At 39.0% G+C, this 20,774-nt stretch overlaps 2 protein-coding genes across 14 annotated transcripts in view; one reads left to right on the top strand and one right to left on the bottom strand.

The window, feature by feature from the left end:
* Positions 1-20,371, bottom strand: part of ERCC8 (ERCC excision repair 8, CSA ubiquitin ligase complex subunit) — a 35,876-nt gene extending 15,505 nt beyond the window's left edge. For 5 of the 10 annotated variants that reach the window (XM_026077496.1, XM_026077495.1, XM_026077494.1 and 2 more), the window contains exons 1-9: positions 20,228-20,371; positions 17,427-17,522; positions 17,168-17,269; positions 10,991-11,114; positions 9,325-9,406; positions 8,599-8,667; positions 5,253-5,319; positions 2,300-2,403; positions 105-229 (exon numbers count right to left, since the gene is read on the bottom strand). In XM_026077496.1, coding sequence (XP_025933281.1) covers positions 105-229; positions 2,300-2,403; positions 5,253-5,319; positions 8,599-8,667; positions 9,325-9,406; positions 10,991-11,114; positions 17,168-17,269; positions 17,427-17,522; positions 20,228-20,304 — 846 coding nt within the window. In that variant the 5' untranslated portion in view covers positions 20,305-20,371. Of the gene's footprint in view, positions 1-104; positions 230-2,299; positions 2,404-5,252; positions 5,320-8,598; positions 8,668-9,324; positions 9,407-10,695; positions 10,961-10,990; positions 11,115-11,841; positions 12,085-17,167; positions 17,270-17,426; positions 17,523-19,690; positions 19,987-20,227 lie in introns of those variants that run through there. The other 5 variants (XM_026077500.1, XM_026077499.1, XM_026077501.1 and 2 more) reach the window with 5 other exon arrangements.
* A 192-nt stretch (positions 20,372-20,563) lies between these two features.
* NDUFAF2 (NADH:ubiquinone oxidoreductase complex assembly factor 2) overlaps positions 20,564-20,774 on the top strand; it is a 63,938-nt gene continuing 63,727 nt past the window's right edge. For all 4 annotated transcript variants that reach the window (XR_003255458.1, XR_003255457.1, XM_026077513.1 and 1 more), the window contains exon 1: positions 20,564-20,772. Coding sequence is in view for 2 of the 4 variants with exons in the window: in XM_026077513.1 (XP_025933298.1) it covers positions 20,646-20,772 (127 nt within the window). In the remaining 2 variants the exon portion in view is untranslated. The remainder of the gene's footprint in view (positions 20,773-20,774) is intronic.

Consider the following 20,774-nt stretch of genomic DNA (forward strand, 5'->3'; position numbering starts at 1 on the left):
CAATAATGAATATCCAGAGGTGTAACTATAATTGCACAAACTATTAGCAATCTTTGAAAATTAAGTGCAAATAACAACATAACCAAAGATCCTTGTAAACTTACTAATGTGTTTTCTCCAGTGGAGCTGTTCCAGAGTCTCATCCGATCATCTGTACCAATAGTCAACAGATGAAGCCCATCATTTGTATAGCATAAACCATTAACTCTCCCATTGTGAGCAGTGTTTGCTGCCAGAAAAAAAAGAGATGGTTCAGATTTCTATGGAATTACTATTCTGTATACACAGTTTTATAATGTATAGCTAAATAATTTAACTTTTGGTTTATGAAAGCCCGACTATCTCCATGGATCACTTTATTTAAAAACATACAACCATAAATAATAGCTTGCATATACAGCCGGCTTTGCACATATTGCTCATCGCATACTATAAAGGAATTCAATTGAGTTCATCCTGCAATTCTGCATATTCTTAAATAGGATAAAGAGGCCAACACAGGATTCAATGCTAACATGGCTAAACTGATTATGGTGCCCACAAACTAACTCACTGAGAAAATGATGAGGTATCTCCACATTATACTGTAGTGCACAATTTAGACATATCTTTCAGGTAAAGAAGCTTTATCTATTTTGCAACGATTTTTTAAACAAATTTGTTAGCTGCACTTCTTTTAGTTCAGATGTATTTCAATATATTCAATCTCCTACTTCATTTGATTGCCACTAAATTAATTTGATCTGTCAGAGACAGAAAAACAAAGTGTAAAGAAAGTAGTTGAGTTTGAACAAGACAATGCATCATTCAAACATACAAAATTACACTATATAATAGATAATACAATTACACTAATTATTTCAGGAGTTACATAGAAATCCACTGTCCACCTTTCATAAACAAAAATTAGATTAAAAAAACAATTTTACAGAAGTCTTAGCTTTCATCTCAGTAACTGCTTGTATTTCAATGAAATTAAAAATACTCAATGCCAAACACCTATATTGCCACACTACAATTTACACAGCAGAGAGAGTGGTTATTAAAACAGATATTCACTGCTATTTCATATCCTCTTATTGTACATTTTTGAAAAACAGCTTGATTTTACAGAGACTTGTGTGTGCACAAATCTATGCACAATTTAAATTGCACGTAACAAGTCGGAGCCACTTGTAGCTTTAATAGCTATGACACACCCTATGCAAATTCCTTCATTCGGAACCAGGATACACAAACAATTTCTAATTATTTTAATATATATTTTATATATTATTTTATTTTTATATAATATTTTATATCTCTATATAAGCCATTTTACAGATCTGTCTCAAGTCAGAATTTTCTAGTTTAAGTATTCCAATTAAAAAAGAAAAAAAGAACAAAAAAGAAGAAACAGACAACCTGTATAGTTAGGGGATGGAGAAAGGGTCCTAAAGCTATATTAATGATTTGAGCAAATTCAGGAGTACATATATATAATTTATTTCTAAATAGTATGCATTTCTACCTCAGAGCAGCTACTGTTTAAGTACTTTTTTGGCCTGCCCAAATTACAGACCTTTGGTCCAGAATTAATTCAAATTCATGAACTATATTTTAAAGTACAGAACCCTTCCTTTAATTTCGTTGCTTTTTAGGTATAGAAATGTGACTTGAAGTTATATCAAATATTAATGTTGTAGCTAATAACTACTGATATTAGGCACCACTAATGTGTTTGATTGCATTGAAATGAGTGGAATTTAGCTTCCTGCAAAATTAAATATTATCATAAAATTCAAACTATTTTATACCTTATTCAGTATAAAAGGATGATAATTAATTTTACAGAACCATATCTAAGACAAAATATTCTAGGGACTTGCCTTGGAAGGAAGACTAGTTTATATGGGAAAAAGGAATGTGCTTTTTGTCTTTTTTTGTCTTTGTTTTAGAAGAGTGTAATTAACTATTATGACAGCTAACATGTAATGTAGTGATTTTTCATTATAAGAAACCTAAGCTACAACAGGAATGAATTCTTCCTGATAAAAAATGGATGGCACAATTCTCAATTTTAGGGGGAACAAACACTTAAAACAGACACAATACTGTTGTCAAGCAGATCTTTCTAAACAAGACACCCAACCACAATCACTGGGTCTGTAACAGAAGTAACTAAATAAAAATCAATGGGTTATGTTATGCAGGACATAACAACTGGATTATCACTCCTGTCCTAATATTCAATTCATTTATGAAATTAAAGAATGATTCTAGTCACATATGGTTTACCACCAGTTACAGTCTGTATTACCTGCTTCAGAAGATGCTTTGGACTTCTCTCCATTGTGCTGATCAAGTGTAGTCAGACATCCAGATGCTCTCCTCACATCCCATAATTTTACTCTACCATCAGCACTGAGAAAAACAAATTTGCACTGATGTATCCATTAGGGAAATTGCTTCCACTAAAGTCAATATCTTTCTTTAGCCAATCTACCTGGCACTCACCCTGGTCCAGCAACTATTCTGAACTACTCTTCACACAGTCACATTCAGGCCAATAAAATTTCATGAAAAGATTTTAAGATCGACTTCAGACTTTTGTTTACATGCATTAATAAATATAGCTGGTACACTATGAGCACCCAAGTTATGTGCATATCTTTGTCTACAACACAATACACTTGCCTCTGTCTACAATATAACACCCTTGCATACATGCACAGACTAGAACAAACTAACTCTTCTATTCATATAAACGTAGCTACAGAATTCAGCATTGCATGCAATGGCTGTCCAGGAACTTGGGCAATTGCTCATGCTACCACAGCTCTACAGTATGACTGGTACCCAAGTAGGCTACCTAATTGCAGGCTGGGTAGGTCTACATGATCTGTTGTACAGTGCTATGGCAGAGACACACTATGACAGCTTGCTTCTGTCTGACTCACCAGGTATGTCTGCATTAACAGAGCGGCACAAGGAGGGAAAGACCAACGTTCAGGCTTGCAGCGATTCATTCCAGTTTCAAGACCGCATGCCAACACTGTCTTTTTACCAGCAACATAATCCATGCTAACTGTTGGCGCTAAGTACACATTGCACACACCTAGACAGCTACCTGCTGGAAGACTCTGCACCCACATTGCAAGCAATGCACTTTGTAGGGCACCCTGACGTGCAGCTTGGTTTGAGCACTTCAGTGGTATATTTCTGTGTGTGCCACAAGACTCAAGTATAGACAAAAGGCAAATTCACACTGAAAAGACCACTTCCTGTGCACTAAATTGCCAATGTAGATATATCCATTGGGAGTATCTGGTCAGCTCCCAGCAACTTAACTGCCTGTTTTGGGTGGGGGTGGGGAGGAAATCACTTTTTACCCCAGCTAAACAAAAACAACTGCTTTGCTTTGATCTACAGCTGGAAAATATACCCTATCAAAATGCTTCTTAGATAAGCGGTCTTTTAACTATACGTTTTTTTCCTGTGCATTAAGTTAGATCAGTGTATTAATAGTTGGAAGATACAGTCCTAACTTAAAATACGAACTGACCAAAACCACAGCAACTGTTTATAAGATTATGTCATATCTGTTCTTTATCTGGCAAAGCCAATGACTAAAATTTTCTTCTATGCTCCTCTCCACTACAGACTGATTGTTACCTTCCAAGTGGCATTCCAGCTGAATATGCTGAAAACATGTCACTTAGCCACAAACAAATATTCTAAGACTATAAACAAGATATATTTGTTGAGGTGTTGGCTGCTTATAAAATGAGCAACAAACTGCAGGTAATTCACTGAAACATTCTTAACAAAGGCATACAAAAGGCTTCCTTATTAAAAAAAATTACYGTTTCATCTTTGACAATGCACTTTCTATTGCTAACCTTTTCAAGCCAGTTCCAATGAGCAGGAAAGAGCTTATAAGCTTTTCTAGCACCTGAAACTGAAAAGCATGAAAAACACCCAGAAAATAAGTCTCTTCTCTGGCTATTCCAGTCTCCTGTTGAAACTTTCTAAGTGTCTAACATCATTTAGAGAAATTTCAGATTACATGTTTCATACATAAGCCACATAAAAATCAAAGGTATATTCTTCCTCCTCATAAGTGATCACAAGCAAGCATACAATGGTCTTGGAAAAAACTCCTGATACGGGGTAAGTTCAGTGTCTTTCTCTTTTCAGCAGTACTAGTCAATATCTCCTCACTATCTTGGCAGTACCTCAGTGATGCCAATTCTACTCCATACTTGTCTTGATCTGTGAAAAGATCGTGTTGTATTATTTGACAAAACAGTCCAAAAGCCATGAAGGCACACATTCAGCATGTAGTTACCACAAGGCAACATGACAACATAAGYAGATGTAGTTTAAAGTTACACAACCTCAAGGCAAAATGTTTTGGGAGACTTTAACAAATCAATATTTCAATAAAGAACAAAGCTTGCCACTATTTCTGTGATGGAAAAATAAAGAAACATAATTTTTCATTTGTTAAAACAATGAAACAAAGCAAACCAACAAAAAAAAAAAAACCTGTTAGAAAATTCCACAGCTATGTTGAATCTTCCAGAATCACGGCACCACAAGCCAAGCATACGCAACTCTGATAGCAACTTATTATTCAGATTTCACTCTCAACTAATTAAATAGCCATTTCTCTACATGCCAACCAAGAAATGGAGAAGAGAAATTTCACATTATACCCAAAAGGTAACATTTGTGAAATCTATAGCAAAACCAAAAGGATCTTTTAACTGAAAATGGCTGTAATAAAAAAAAAGAGCCTAAGTGTATCAACATACAATTGCAAATAACTGAATTGCTGCAGCTTGGAAAGTTATTACTCATCAGCTAAGCTACCTGTGCACCCTTTGACAGAACTGAGCACCATAAACCAGGATGGTACTCTGAGCTAAATATGTTTTACTTTGTTTTAAGAACAGATTAGCAATATGCACACTAATAAGCAGTAAGAAGAAGTAAGTATCTCTACAGTGTTGTATCATTTGCCCACACCTTTAAATGCAATTACTATTTCGAAATTCTGTTTACAATCTTCCTACAAAATAAGTATCACTTGGATAGCTCTTCAGGCCTTGTTTTTCTATTAAAGATCTGCAAAACTGTAAATAGGCTAAGTACATAATGAAGATTGATTTTCAAAGTTCAATTGAGTTTTAAAAAACATGCATAACTAATATCTAAAATTTTCCCATCAGATATTATTGCTTATAACATTATAGAAACATCTTTACCTTGCTGTTGCCAAAATATATTCATGACGTGGGGACCAAGACACTGCCAGCACTTCTTGCCTGTGACCTAAAAATGGTATGAAAAAACTTACATTATTTTCTATGAAAATAATAATATGTACCTCTTTATGGAAATAACTACCACCCCCCCCCAAAAACCTCAATTCTATAGGACCCACCAATCCAAAACAATAATCTGAATTGCCTACATCGTAATATAAATTTATTTTGGACTAGAGACTATTTTCCTTTCTTCCTCTTGCTTGAGTGGGATTGCAGTGAGCTGAAAGCAATACAATATACTATTATGTAACTTTTACTGGTTTTAGTTGTGCAAAACACAGAACAGCACAGGCACAGCTACTGAGATTACTTTAAACATTGTTATTAAATTTTGAATTAGCACTGGTATTCTCGTATGCACAAGAAATTTAGCATATGTTTTTCTTCAAATCATTTCAAAATGTTTAATAAAAAGTATGTTTACTTTATGTACTTAAGATTAAAACCTTACTCAGCTGATCCTCATATATTCTTGTCCTTAATTCAGGGTATTTGTTTTTCCCCTTATTATGCCCCAAATATCAAGACATTAAGTTAAATGTCTGTTTTGACTTCTAAGCAGTATCATCCCCAGTGCTGCTTAGTGGCAAGTAATATAAATACATTTTAAAAATTGGAAAAAAGTTCCAAAACTGTTAAACAAATATAGACAATAGGAAGTGTAAGCTGACCAAAATACAAGGATTGCAACCATGGTTCACATAATAATAAAAACACATTGCCATAATAAAAACACATTGCTGAAAAATAAACTAAGTCATACAAATACTTTTTTTTACTATGTAGTTTAGAGCAACAGGGACCATCTTGCTTCTGGTACATCTTCTATTAAACAGATAGTTTTCCATTACCTGAGTTAATCAAAGGGCTGGGATGCCCAGGATAATGGAAAAATCTCCGTAATACAGGTACTACAGGATACACTTGGAAGGCAGAGTGCAGGCACATTTATTTGGCTCCATTGAGTAAACTGCAGACCAGCATGAACTTAGCTCCATTTCAGTAGTCAGAGTAGACCATGTGAAAATATTCACATCTATTTGCAACCCACTATTGAGTGCTTCAAGTTCTGTAAAGAATGATTAGATCATGTTTAGTGAAGGACATGAACTGCCTCCATCTGTTCCTGTGATATTACACTTCAGCTAACTGCACTGTGCTGTGCATAAAGACACAGACACGATCAGCCTGTGCCTGGAAAGCACTAACTCTGACTCAAAATTAAGAAGCCCTACTGAACCCAAACTGATTCTCTGAAGAACTATATACATATATTTTTTTTTGGTGTGTCTGCACTCTCCAGTGCTCTCAATTCTAGAAACAGATCAGTGAGACACCCATCCTGGTTTGTGTAGAGCTAATTCAGTTCAGGCTGACTTGCTAGCTCAAGCTCTGCATCACACACAAGCACCTAGGCTGCTTTTAGACAAGCTGACCACAAAAGAAACAGAGATGTATTTGCATGTTGCTTTGTCTGAGCTAACACTTCTCTATAGTTTCTAGATCAGATCTAGCTCTTGCCCTGCTTATTTGAAGTATGAGCAGATTTATCTTGTCACTGCCTTCACTTGATCATGTATATACTCACCTCCTTCCCCCCCACCCAATGACCTTTATTAAACATTAGCAAAACGGCCTTAAAGGCAAATTCACACTAAATGTAAAAAGTAATAGACTTTGTTATGAGAAACAGTGTCAAAGGCCTTCCTATTCTCGTAGACAAATTGATGAAGTACAGGCTATGTGAATGGACAGTGAGGTGGAGTGAAAACTCTGAACTTCCAGGCTCAGAGGGCTCTGATCAGTGGCACAAAGTCTAGTTGGAGGCCTGTAGCCAGCAGTGTCCTCCAGGGGTCAATACTGGGTCCAATATTGTTCAACTTATTCATCAGTGACCTGGATGAAGGGGCAGAGGGCACCGTCAGCAAGTTTGCTGATGATACAAAACTGGGAGGAGGGGCTGGTGCACCAGAGGGCTGCACTGCCATTCAGAGGGACCTCGACAGGCTGGAGAGATGGGTAGAGAGGAACCTCATGAAGTTCAACAGAGGGAAATGCAAAGTCCTGCACCTGGGGAGGAATAACCCCCCAGACTAGTACAGGTTGGGGGACAACCAGCTGGAGAGCAGCTTTGCAGAGAAGGGCCTGGGGATGCTGGTGGACACAAAGGTGAACACGGGCCAGCAATGTGACCTCATGGCAAAGAGGGCCAACAGTATCCTAGGCTGCATTAGGAAGAGCATTGCCAGTATGTCAAGGCAGGTAATCCTTCCCCTCTACTCTGCCCTGGTGAGACCACATCATCTGCAGTGTTGTGTCTGTAAAGACAGCTAAAGGACAGGAGCGTTATCATATGAGGGGAGGCTGAGAGAGCTGGGTTTGTTTAGCCTGCAGAAGAGAAAGCTTAGGGGGGATCTTATCAATGTTTATAAATATCCATAAATATAAATATCATGGGAGGGTGTAAAGAGGATGGGGCCAGACACTTCTGAGTGGTGCCCAGTGACAGGTCAAGAGGCAATGGGCACAAACTGAAACACAGGAAATTCCAACTGAACATGAGAAAACACTTCTTTACTGTGAGAGTGATTGATCACAGGAGCGGGTTGCCTGGAGAGGTTGTGGTCTCCATTTTTGGAGATTTTCAGAAACTGACTGGACAGTCCTGGGCAACCTGCTATAGCTGACCCTGCTTGCGTGGGGGGGGCGGGGGGGGGGGGGGCAGGGACCAAATGATCTCCAAAGGTCCCTGCTCAACCCTAAGTATTCTGTGATTACAAAACAATAAAACCCTACAGCTTCCCAAATTAGGTAAACGCAAAGCATTAGATACCACCCTTCCATAGTGAATAGTATCTTATTCTTTATGCAGAAACCTCTTAAAATCATGCAAGCACCTTTACAGGATATTTTGTTAAAAATAGTAAAGATTTTTTTTAAAAAAAGCAGCACCCATATTGAATTTACATGATCACAAAAACAATGCCAATGCTTAATCATTTAACAAACATTAATGACCATCGATTTGATCAGGGTTTATCATGAAAACACCCAAACATCTATAATAGCTGTTCATTAATTAATATTTGTATTCTCCAATTCATTACCACCAGAATAACATCCAAAAGAACCTTTACCACTGTGTAATTTTCACAACTGGTACAAAATGTTACTTACAAAGTCATGTTACTTACAAAGAATACATTGTATACAGTGTTTCTTTATAGGGCCTGGTTTACTCAAAGTAGTTATTGTTTAACATTTATGTTTCAGACTAAAGTACCCTGGAGAATGTGAGAACAGGATCCAGACTTCAAGTCACAGAGCTGTACTTTGGGGCTTTTGGTACCAACTGTAACAAGAAAAACAAAGACAGCTAAAAAAACCCCAGCAGTTGAAAGAAGAACAACAAAATCCTAGCAGTGACAAAGAAATAGAAGAAAAAATACTAGCTGCACAACAGTTCATTTAGTCAGAGTACTATATAGGTTGCTGCTGCAATGCATTTTATTAATAGATTTACATTTTTAAGTGTAAGTGAATTTAAGATATTTCAAACAAAATATAGAAACTGAGGGCAAACAAAACACTACCTATGAAACTTAAGAATTAAAAACATGATCTCTTCTCAAATAATCTTTGGCTAAACATAGTTAAATAGCATACTTGTAAGTAATACATAACACACATACATACCCATATATACAACTTATTATGTTCAAATCTAGTAACCTTCAAATGCTAACTTATGTTACTGAGGGTAAACTTGTTATACCTAGGAATTTTAATCTGGAAGGTGAATTGAATAACACATTATTGCAGAAGAACAAATGCAAGATTCTCATCCTAAACATCATCAATCCAACCGAAAATATTTAACAATGACCTAATTCTTACATAATTTCAGTCTTTGTAAGATGCAAGACGGGAGGGAAGAATTTCTGAATAGTACTTACTTTTTACTACAGCCCCAAAATACATAGGAAATTTCTCAAAAACACATACATACCTGCTATTAAACAATGTTTGGTAGCAACTGGAGACATATGATGGCTATAGACTGTTCCCTCAAAATGAAACACTTCTGCAGGCTGATAATAAAAAGATTAATTTAATCAGAGTACACATATGCTATAAGAATGTAAATCCTTTTTATTAAGCATTTTTCAAGTTACAGCTGCAAATAAGACTAATATAAATATTACTGTTTACATAGTAATAATAATGTGCCTACTTAGTAAACCAATCATGCAAACATTACAAAGTAAATAAGTCTGCTTGCAACACTAGACAACTATACCAGATCTGGAAGGTGACCCAGAAGAAAGTTCAAGAAAGTTGGTTGATCAAAAGCATAAATGGAAGTCATTTAAGGTTTATCACAAGTTAAAAAAGGAAGCAAGAAAAAATAGAAAACAGGAAGGTTACAAACAGTATGGAGAAAGAAGTCATCAGGAAAGAACAACTTAGACTAAATTTAGGAGCCCCTTGTCAGTTCACAAATATCATACACTACCCTTCATTCCTCAAAGAAATAAATATGAAAATACAAGCAATAATTAGCTCCCTTGCCAATGTTAAAAATTAAAAAAAATACAATACTGGCTTTTATAGCTAGGGCACTGACTTTCAAGTACTCTTCTTTTTGTTGTTTCATTCTAAAATATTGAATAGAAAAATCAACTTAGGTTTAAGTTGTCTATGTTTTCAAATACACTGTGTCGTGGCAGAGTGAAAGTCAATTAATAGCCTTCACGTAAACACTGTTGTGTAAGTCATGCTCACAGAGCCACCTGGAAAATGAACAGAACTTTGCGCTTAAGAGAAAGTTTAGTGACTGCAAATATAGCTTCACATCTCATAAGTGATCAAAATGAATTCTCTGTTGTGTCCCTAGGATGACAGTCCAGAATTCATAGTTCAACAGTTAGATGTTAGGACTAAACGAGTCAGCAACAGACTAAAGCCAACAGAATATGTGAACTTAAAGTCATAGTTACATTGGTTAGCATTTCTGTAGTGGTTTCTCTCATCCTCATCCAAATTTTTTAAAGGGGATATATGACATAGTGCTTACAACAGCAGAATTCCGGACGTAATGACCCAGGAGGTCTTTTCCAAACCTACATGACTACTGTTTTTAAATATAAGACTCTCCATTTCTCTTTAACCTTTTTATTTCTAAATGCCAAGGCCAGCCTTTCAAAAGCAATACTTATGCCTTGCTTACTAAAAATAACCAGCCCTGCTGTACACTCTTATTGCTGTACACTCCTATTGCTATACAAATAAACTAAATATTTACTATTTTTTGTGAGGCACTCAGCAACCCCAGAAAATGAACTACAGCTGCAGATCAGTCCTTGGTGGAAAAACTTACATAGCATAAAATCAGCTGCACATACTCCCGTTTGTGGCCTAAGCAAAAAGGAACAGTCCTGAGGGTTCCAAGATCTCATACAGTTTCGGCATTCAGGTCTTCAGAACCAGAAAAACACACATTAAGGTAAGTGAGAATGCCAGAAGCACACTGCTGTGCTGCTGTGGCCGCAGTTCTAACAACCAGTTATTTCTCATCCTTCCACATGCTTGCTCCTGTCGAGCTCTGAGTGAACAGCAGACGCAGAATGAATGATACGGAAAGAGATGTGGAAGTCGTAAAAATTCTTACTTACTTGTAAAGTATTTGTATCCCATATTTTCAATGTTTTATCAAATGAGCTGGATGTAAACATGCCAGTGTCATGAGGATACCACTGGACTGTCTCTACGCTGAATCTATGTACATCAGGATGGCTCCTATAATTAAGTAAAAGATTCCAGTTGATTAGAGTCAGCAGTTAATTGTCTTGAAACTCAGTGACACAAGTTGAAAATGTAGTTTAAACATTTTAGAAAATTGTATCTAAGCTTTCAAGAGGAATGACTGATTTTGGTGCCTCAATATTTGACCAATGTAAATTACTTTAAAGAGCCCTCATTTCAAGAAAGTGCAGATCATTTACCTTTTCAAAATATGGTATCTGTAGCATATTTCAATTTAAGACAGTCTGAGGCACAAAAGATACTAATCTCTTGAAAAACTTGAACTTTGATGTTTAAAGATCAAGTTAGGGCCTAACACTACAAACCACTTAAGTTTGTTGAGACCCACTGACTTATAATTGGATCCACTGAAAAATATGTTCATACACATAACTTGAAGAATTACATGTTACTGATTATGATTTAACATTAGCTAATAACTACAGCTATAACAGTTATTTGATATTCAGTTATACTGAAGTCACCAGATAGCACTGGAATGAGTTATCAAGAGTTAATTATTTTCACATTCATAAGTGAAAGAAGAAGAAAAATTATCTTGATAACAATAACTTTCAATCCCACTGTATGTAGTAATTAAATCTAATTAATAATATATCAACAGTGCTGGGAAGAAGGCACACCAGAGCCAATTTTGCCAGCTCAAGAAGGATATGATTCTATCAGCCAGGCTCTGAACAGCACAGGCAGCCCCACATACCTGTTAAGTCCCTCATGTCTGAGCTGGCTCCATGTCGATTCAGCCCTAGTGTTCCAATACCATGCTCCCAGATTCAGAAGTAGCATGCAAAAATAGTTGAATTGGCTCTATTTGGAGCTAGTGAAGGGCCCATAGGATTTCTTCACTTCAGCTCTTATCTTTGCATTGGTCTCTCAAGTAAGTATCCTGGCCTCCAAAGTGATTATTGTTGCAGGTATCATTGTGTAAATGAAAAAGATTTTGTATACAGGGGTGTGTGTGTGCACGCATGTGTGTGTAGTTTGTGTGTGTGTATACACACATATACATACATATAAATATATACATGGTGTATATATGTGTATATAGAAATACATACACACACATATACATATCTGGCACAACACCTAAGCTAATAAACCTTCCTGTTTGCTTGGGTTACTAGAAAGCACAGAAGATATCCGAATATCTTTAAACAGAGTCAGCCTGAAGCCAGCATTGACTGTACTAAGCAAGAACTATTGAGCAACTATTGAGCTTAGATTAATAACTCCTGCATTGATTATTTCTAAGTCATGCCCTAGAACGGCCTGTTACCTTGCCACAGTGCTAAAACTCACCTGTGCTATGGTGGGCCAAGCTAAAAATCTTCAGTATCTGGAAATCAAGCCTGACTTGGTCTGAACTGATTTCTGCAGAACCATTTGTATGCACTGAGCGGAAAGATCTAAATTCATGGAACTCATTATCCTGGTGCAATAAATGCAAGTGCACAACCCTGGACTGTGTTCAGCATTGCACCAAAGCTATTAAGTAACCATAACCAGAGGACTGAGGGATGAATTCAAAAACACTTCAGTAGCTATGCAGGAATCACCTTTAGTCTGGCCAGGCTTAGTAGTGGCCGTGTGCCATTCAGCTTGTCTCCATGCCTCAGGGCTCTGTGCTATTCCCAATCTATTCTATATGCAGTATTCTTCCCCACTGCTCAGGATATCCCAGCCTTTTCTACCAAAGATACCAAAGAATTAATTCTATAGATGGTAAGGTTGCTGCCATTCATCTTGGACAGGCTTGAAATAGGGAAGATGGCCTTCCACACAAGCATCAGCTACATATTATCTAGAAGCTGGTCACAGAATCACAGAATCGCTGAGGTTGGAAGGGACCTCTGGAGATCATCTAGTCCAACCCCCCTGCTCAAGCACGGTCACCTAGAGCACATTGCACAGGATTGCATCCAGGCGCATTTTGAATATCTCCAGAGAAGGAGACTCCACAACCTCTCGGGGCAACCTGTTCCAGTGCTCTGTCACCCTCACAGTGAAAAAGTTTTTCCTCATGTTCAGATGGAAGTGTCTGTGTTTCAGTTTGTGCCCGTTGCCTCGTGTCCTGTCGCTTGGCACCACTGAAAAGAGTCTGGTCCCATCCTCTCGACACCCTCCCTTCAGATACTTGTACGCATTGATAAGATCTCCTCTCAGTCTTCTCTTCTCCAAGCTAAACAGGCCCAGCTCTCTCAGCCTTTCCTCATAAGAGAGATGCTCCAGTCCCCTAATCATCTTTGTGGCCCTTCGCTGGACTTGCTCCAGTAGTGCCACATCCCTCTTGTACTGGGGAGCCCAGAACTGGACGCAGTACTCCAGATGGGGCCTCACCAGGGCTGAGTAGAGGGGGAGAATCACCTCCCTCCACCTGCTGGCAACACTCTTCCTGATGCAGCCCAGCATACCATTGGCCTTCTTGGCCACAAGGACACACTGCTGCCTCATGGTCAACTTGGTGTCCACCAGCACTCCCAGGTCCTTCTCCGCAGAGCTGCTTTCCAGCAGGTCAGCACCCAGCCTGTCCTGGTGCATGGGGTTATTCCTCCGTAGGTGCAGGACCCTGCACTTGCCTTTGTTGAACTTCATGAGGTTCCTCTCCGTCCACCTCTCCAGCCTGTCCAGGTCTCTCTGAATGGCAGCACAGCCCTCTGGTGTATCAGCCACTCCTCCCAGTTTTGTATCATCAGCAAACTTGCTGAGGGCGCACTCTGTCCCTTCATCCAGGTCACTGATGAAGAAGTTGAACAAGATTGGACCCAGGACTGACCCCTGGGGGACACCGCTAGCTACAGGCCGCCAACTAAACTCTGTGCTGCTGATCACAACCCTCTGAGCTCTGCCATTCAGCCAGTTCTCAATCCACCTCCTTGTCCACTCATCTAGCCTGCACTTCCTGAGCTTGTCTCTGAGGATGCTATGGGAGACAGTGTCAAAAGCCTTGCTGAAGTCAAGGTAGACAACATCCACTGCTCTCCCCTCATCTACCCAGCCAGTCATTCCGTCATAGAAGGCTATCAGATTGGTTAAGCATGATTTCCCCTTGGTGAAGCCATGCTGACTACTCCTGATCACTTTCTTGTCCTCCACATGCTTGGAGATGGCCTCCAGGATGAGCTGCTCCATCACCTTTCCAGGGATGSAGGTGAGGCTGACTGGCCTGTAGTTCCCTGGGTCCTTCTTCTTGCCCTTTCTGAAGACTGGGGTGACATTGGCTTTCTTCCAGTCTTCAGGCAAGTTTCAGCTATTCTAAGAAATTGCAAATGACACCTGATATCTACAAGAAAATGTATCAAGCCATTTAACTTCCCAAATGTTTGTACATTGTAAGCTTTTCTTCAAGACAGAGGTGTTGGTACCCTTTGTGACATCCACATGAAATAATTGCTAGACAAATTATTAAGGTAGCATCAGCAAAAAGTCAAAGATTGCATTTGCTGTAGATTGCAGCAAAAGCCTTCCATGGGAGGGGGAACATGTTCTCCAATAGACAGCTGTATTTCTACAGGAATTACTTTATCCCAGATGAGAAACACTGGGTATATTACGGTCTACCATCAGGAACTAGCTCCTCTCTAACATTCTGAACTACTGGAACCTCAGCTGGCTCAGTTCAGATCTATTCAGAAATAGCCTCAAAAGGCCTCTAAAAAGGTAACTTCCCTTTTTACTTATGCAGCTTCCAGATGAGATTTGCCTTGTATCCTGCAAACCTGGGACACAGGCAAACCTGTGGAACATACCATTATCACGTGCTTTAAAAGATAACAGCCCGATAGTCACATGGGAAGTATTTCTTCCTGGTAACTAAACATTGATTTATGATGTCATGATGTCTGCATGAATAATATCCCAATATCTAAAGATGAATTAGCTAGAGTAAATATACAAAACATACTAAGAAACTAAATGAATACTTGGAAAAAAATAATTTGAGGCAAAAACCCACTAAGTAGTTCAGTAACCATCTACTTTGAGCAATGAGAGGTATTTTCTATCATATGGAATATTGTGCCACACAAAATTAGATTTTACAACTACAATTTAAGCCCATATCCAAAGGATTAGAAAGAAAAGATGCATCTACTTGAATTAACACCTTAAGAAACTGCCAACTATCTATCAACATCATGTTCAGGTGCTCATAAGCAGAATTTTCAAGTATGGAATATTTCCACTGCCATAGCTGAAAAGTAAATGATGACATCATTTTAGTATAGATTTGCAAGTTTTTATTTCTTCAGTTTGCTGTATGTGTTTCAGAAATTTGTTTCTGGTTCTGAGGTTCAGTGATGTATAGCTATTACTTATTCTTAATTACAATTTTAATTTATTTTGTTGAAGCAGTTCCAGCCATCAACACTTACCAAATGCAGCTTACTTGCAGTAGATTCTGTTCTTACCCATTTGTAGGGTAGGAACATCGATGCATGCTCTATTATCCTTTTTCTTTCTTACAGTGCAGGACACAATTTAGGCCTCGTAACTGTTACAAATCTTTTCTGCTCTTGTCGATCTTAGTCATGAAGCTCTTAGACCTCAATTAATTTGAGGACTAGGAAAAAATAAGGGGAAAATGTAGCTACTAGCCTTTTAAAATGCAGGATGCATCTTATTACGAGCCTCAGATAAAGTCCTAACTTACTAGATAGCCATACTATCTAAACACAAGGATAAACAACTTTCGCTAGAAGACTGAATGCCCATAATGGACAAATTTTTACTGCCTGCAGGAAGTCTGACAAATTTATAAAGGCTTTGAGTCTCATAGAGATTATATAAACAGTATGGTAGCACCCAGTCTTCAAAAAATATGTTCCATTTTTGCCTGTAATACATCTGTCCTCACTCAGACACGTTCTTAAGAAGTTCTGCTTTAATTACTTATGCATAGATAACATCTAGTGTCCCTAAAATAGCTACTTGTGAAGCTGAAGACAGGGAAGGAGGGAACAAAATCAGCAACTGAATCTATGTTAGATGTTTTCCAGTCAGGCGAACAGAGTTATGCATAGTCATTTTCCTTTGCCTAGACATACAATTATTCCAAAACATACATAATAATTATATGTTTATTGGAAATGTAAGCAGGAATATTTATACAACAGTCACAGAATGATTTTCTTATCTTTACTGGCATGAAGTCAGAAAATTTGAACAAGAAATAACAGGAAAACTGAAAGATGAGGAACTGTGACATGGAGAAGGATAATTTTATTTTCTAGTGTTAAAAGAAGAGATTGGAGTCATAATTCTGGCTTTTTGTTGGGTCTACACAAACAAAGAAAAGGGTGTAAAGATATACACAGCAAAGGGTGTAAAGAGGATGGGCTAGATTTCTCTGAGTGGTGTCCAGTGACAGGACGAGAGGCAAGGACCACAAACTGAAACACAGGAAATTCCATTTGAACATAGGAAAACATTTCTTTACTGTGAGGGTGGTTGAACATTGGAAGACGAGAGAGGTTGTGGAGTCTCCATCCTCGGAGATATTCAAAACCTGACTGGACATGATCCTGGGCCACCTGCTCTAGGTGACCCTGCTTGTGCAGGGGGATTGGACCAGATGATCTCCAGAGGCCCCTTCCAACCTCAACTATTCTGTGATTCAGTAACACAAACCTCTCTACTTTACTTTCCTAATGAGCACAACTAATACCTACCATTTTAACTTTTTGAACTGACAGGGTGAAAAGATCTGTTCAAACAACAACAGCAAATTGTCACAGTACATAAAGTATAACTGCTAGATTAGACAAAAATAAAAGAAGGAAAAAAAACAATTTACTCCCACTACTTAATAAATCACAAGAACTCTCACAATGTTTCTTGCTTTTCTCTATATGCCAAAATATATAATGCATAATGCCAGCTTTTCTCAAAGATTTCTGGTACTACTTAGAGCAGTCTTTTTTCTTGAAAAAAAAAAAAAAAAAAAAGCACATTTATTTGTGAATTTAATGCAAGTCACACAACAGATATCACTACGAACGTTTTCTGGAATTTTTGTTTTGAGTACATACCTTCCTACGGAGCAAATTGCTTTACATGTGTAGCATGGCTTTCTGCTGAAGTTTTCAAGGTCATAAAGTACAATAACACCATCTGACCCGCCTGATAACATGCTGAAAGTGTAAATAAAGTACACAAGTTACAATACTTATGATCTCAGTCTGCTCAAAATAATTGAAGGTTCATATTCAACAAGAAAATAATTCCATAATACCAAAACACAATGAAGCACTCATATAATATGCTTACCAAACTAAGGTATATACTTACTATCTTCCTTCAACAGGCTCGATATCAAGGGTGTTAATAGCACTCCCATGTATTCTTTCCACATCCCTGTCTTTATTTAATTCCAAACTCAGAACCCTTAAAAAAAAAAAAAAAAAAAAGAAAAAGAAAAATATGAACAACAAGAATAACAAAATTGTAAAATGTTACCTGTGTAGCTCAGAACAGGACAAACTGTAGTTTCACCTTGCCTCAATGCAAACCCATTCCCATTATTTTTTGCAAAACTAGACATGCAGACATGACACACAATTGAAAATAAGAACTGCGAAGCTTACAGAAAAAAAAATATTTGTATATGTTGCTTGAAAGGTAAAAGCTAAATAAATATGTAAAACAGGCTGAAAGGAATAGCAAGACTGCACTTGGAGTCAACATATGAAACCTAAAAACATGAATGTAATTAAAAAAAACACTGAGTAAAGCAAAATATTAAGTAGTATTTGCTGTAGTCACAAATATTGCAGGTATGTTGAAGCTTCATCATACATTATCACTCCTGCTTGGAAGTATGGACACCTAGTGGACAGATTGGTCTAGTTTTATAATATTTCCTTTTAAGAATCAGAATGTTTATTTTTATTTAATATTACAGAAAATGTAGCAAATAAAGTTATCCACATGGTGAAGTATTTCTCGTAAACATTCAAATTCATCTAATGTTTTGTTATCTATGTGTAAAGTCTTATAAGCAAGGCTTATCATTCCAATTTGTGAGATCATGCAAATTTAACTGCCTAGCAAGCAGTTCACTACCATTTCAACTAAAACTAAGATTTTGTCTCCATTTCTAAAAAGAGACACCAGGCACTTAAAAAAAAAAAAAAAAAATCTGTTATCAGTATCTCAATGCATGCTGAGCTTAATGTCCTGCAGGAACTTTGCAAAACCTACCTGTGAAATAGCACACTTATAAAATTATATATTTTTGTCTGAAAAACACAGTCTAGACATACAAGCAAAATTTATGCTCCTGAAGATGTATTAGCAACACGTTACATTTTTGCTTTAAAATTAGCATCTTGTACAAGCTTAAATTCTCAACTTCCAGCTCCAGTGCAAGCAACCAAGTTTCCTTCCTGTCTCTTCACCCCTGTTTACACTCTCCTGAGTGTGCACTACTAGTCCGTCCTCTAACCAGACTCTCCTAGCAGCTCAATCTGAGGAAGAATCCCATTTGTAGGTTTATTGCAAAGCTTCTGAGACAAAGTTTTTTGAGCTGAAATTAGTAATTATTATCTTGTAATGTGTTTTCACTTGGTAGTAGTCTATACCTTTGAATATGATAATAATCACAATCCTGTCTTGACAAGTTCTCCAATTCTGTGACTTGGATATAATTCTAGTTCTAATAGATGTACATTATATATTCCAAAAGGAGACAGCGTCTGCTTCCACTTTCTAAGATACATTTGCCAACAAAAATACACTTAAACCACATTATCTGATATAAAATTAGCCTTACAAGGTGATCACTGCTTCCTACAGCATTAGTTTGTAAGAGCCACTACCAGCAAAAGGAGCCACTACCAACAATTTGACTAAGCAAATAAGCCAGAGCAGAACAGGGGCAATATGCCATTACAGCTTTCCAGTTGAGTGGCAAAAATCTTTATGGGAGAAGCAGTAACTTCTTAAACTGCTACAGGTAGACCCCCCAACAGCATGTCTCTACAATGAGGTATGCTTCAAAAGCAGTAAGTCATTAAGCTCTTTTAAAATATATTATATTATTAAATATAGCATAATTATGCAAGAATTCATCCAGAATGTGAATTCTGACAAGAACAAGGTATCTAGTTACAAACTTTTGAACCCAAGATTGAATTTTAATGAAATAAGAAATCCTCTTAAAGAAATGTTTTAAAAAGACATGACTTTAAAATATAGTTATAAATACAATCCACTGATGACTATAGCAGATTTATTTTTAAATAAAAATGAAAAATCTTAAGGGGGGAAACTGTCAGGTATGTGGTTGTCCAAGTAATGTAAATTCTGCCCATTGGGCTTCCATTCTCAGCAGTGAATGCTACAGGGATACTGAAGGGGCAGAGAGGAATGATCATTTTGTCAAAAAGCAGGACAGAAAGGAGTTTACAGAAACACTTAAATTTCATAAATTTTCAATTACAAAATATTCTTTCTTTTAAATCTTCCGGGAGGGGCAGGGAAGGAGAAACATCTGTGTAGTTTCTTTAAAAGTAAAACGATAAAGGCTATGGAAATGTGAAACAGATCTGCACCTTTACCAGAGCTGCCCTAGTGAGGGGCTGACAATACTCCCCTTCCCCCGCAGGTCTGGTAACCGGACATCACACACCGAGCTCAAGACAACGAGTCCCCTCCAAATCCTGCGGCACGTGCTATTCCCAGGGGAAAAACAGCACTCCGGGGATATACACGATAGCTCAAAGAGGAGCCCGGCTTTTGCAGCTTCCCCCGTACCGAGTCCGCAAAGGTTCCCCTGCAGTATCTGAAACTCCCCCACGGCAGCACCGGCGCAGCCAAGGAACATTACGTGATTTAGCTTTTATCCTGACTAAAGGAGAACAAGGTAATTTAGGTAAGGGGCCAAGGCAATTACAGAGGTAATAATGTAAGAGGTATAAAACTCCGGAAGAGCGCAATGAGTTACAGAGAAAGCACTCCGGAGGCACGAAGCGGGCCGTCCCCCAACCCCCGCCGCCGGGCTGCGCAGGGCCCGCCACGGGCTGCCGCTGCCGCCCCGCTCGGGGCCTCCTGCGCAGCCCGCCCCCGCCCCGGGCCCGGCGCCCCGCTACCTCCGGGTGGCCTCGGCCAGGCGCAGCCGCGCGGGATCGTCGAGACCGGCCTGACGGGCCGCAATGAAGCCCAGCATCGCTACGCCCAACCGCCGCCCGCTCCAGCTCCTCCATCTTGGGAGCGGAGAGGCCCGGATTGGCTGCGCCGCGGCCGCCCTCCGCCAATCGCAAGCAGCGTTGTTAACGCCCCCGTCACCGGCAGGAGGCGGCCGGGCTCGGGTAAGGCTCTGGGAGACGGAGTCAGCTGGTCGGGGAAGGGAGCGGGGCGGGGCGGGCACACGCGGCCGCGTGACGCACACACACCCCCTACGGGGGCGGGGCGCGGCGCTGCCGGAGGCCGGCGCTGCCGCTGCCGCTGCGCGCGCGCTGCCTGCGGGGCCGTTGGCCGTTGGTCGTTGCGACCGTCGGGCGCCCCGCGATGAGCCGACCCTGGCAGGCGCTGCGCGCCCTGCGCCTGCGGCTCCTGGGGCCCGCGAAGGAGCTCGTGGGCACCGACCAGTTCGGCAACAAGTACTACCGGGTGCCCAAGCACGAGACCCGCGCAGGT

This window comes from Apteryx rowi, unplaced genomic scaffold (assembly GCF_003343035.1).
Source record: "Apteryx rowi isolate R43461 unplaced genomic scaffold, aptRow1 scaffold_456, whole genome shotgun sequence".
In the NCBI taxonomy this organism is placed as follows: Eukaryota; Metazoa; Chordata; class Aves; order Apterygiformes; family Apterygidae; genus Apteryx; species Apteryx rowi.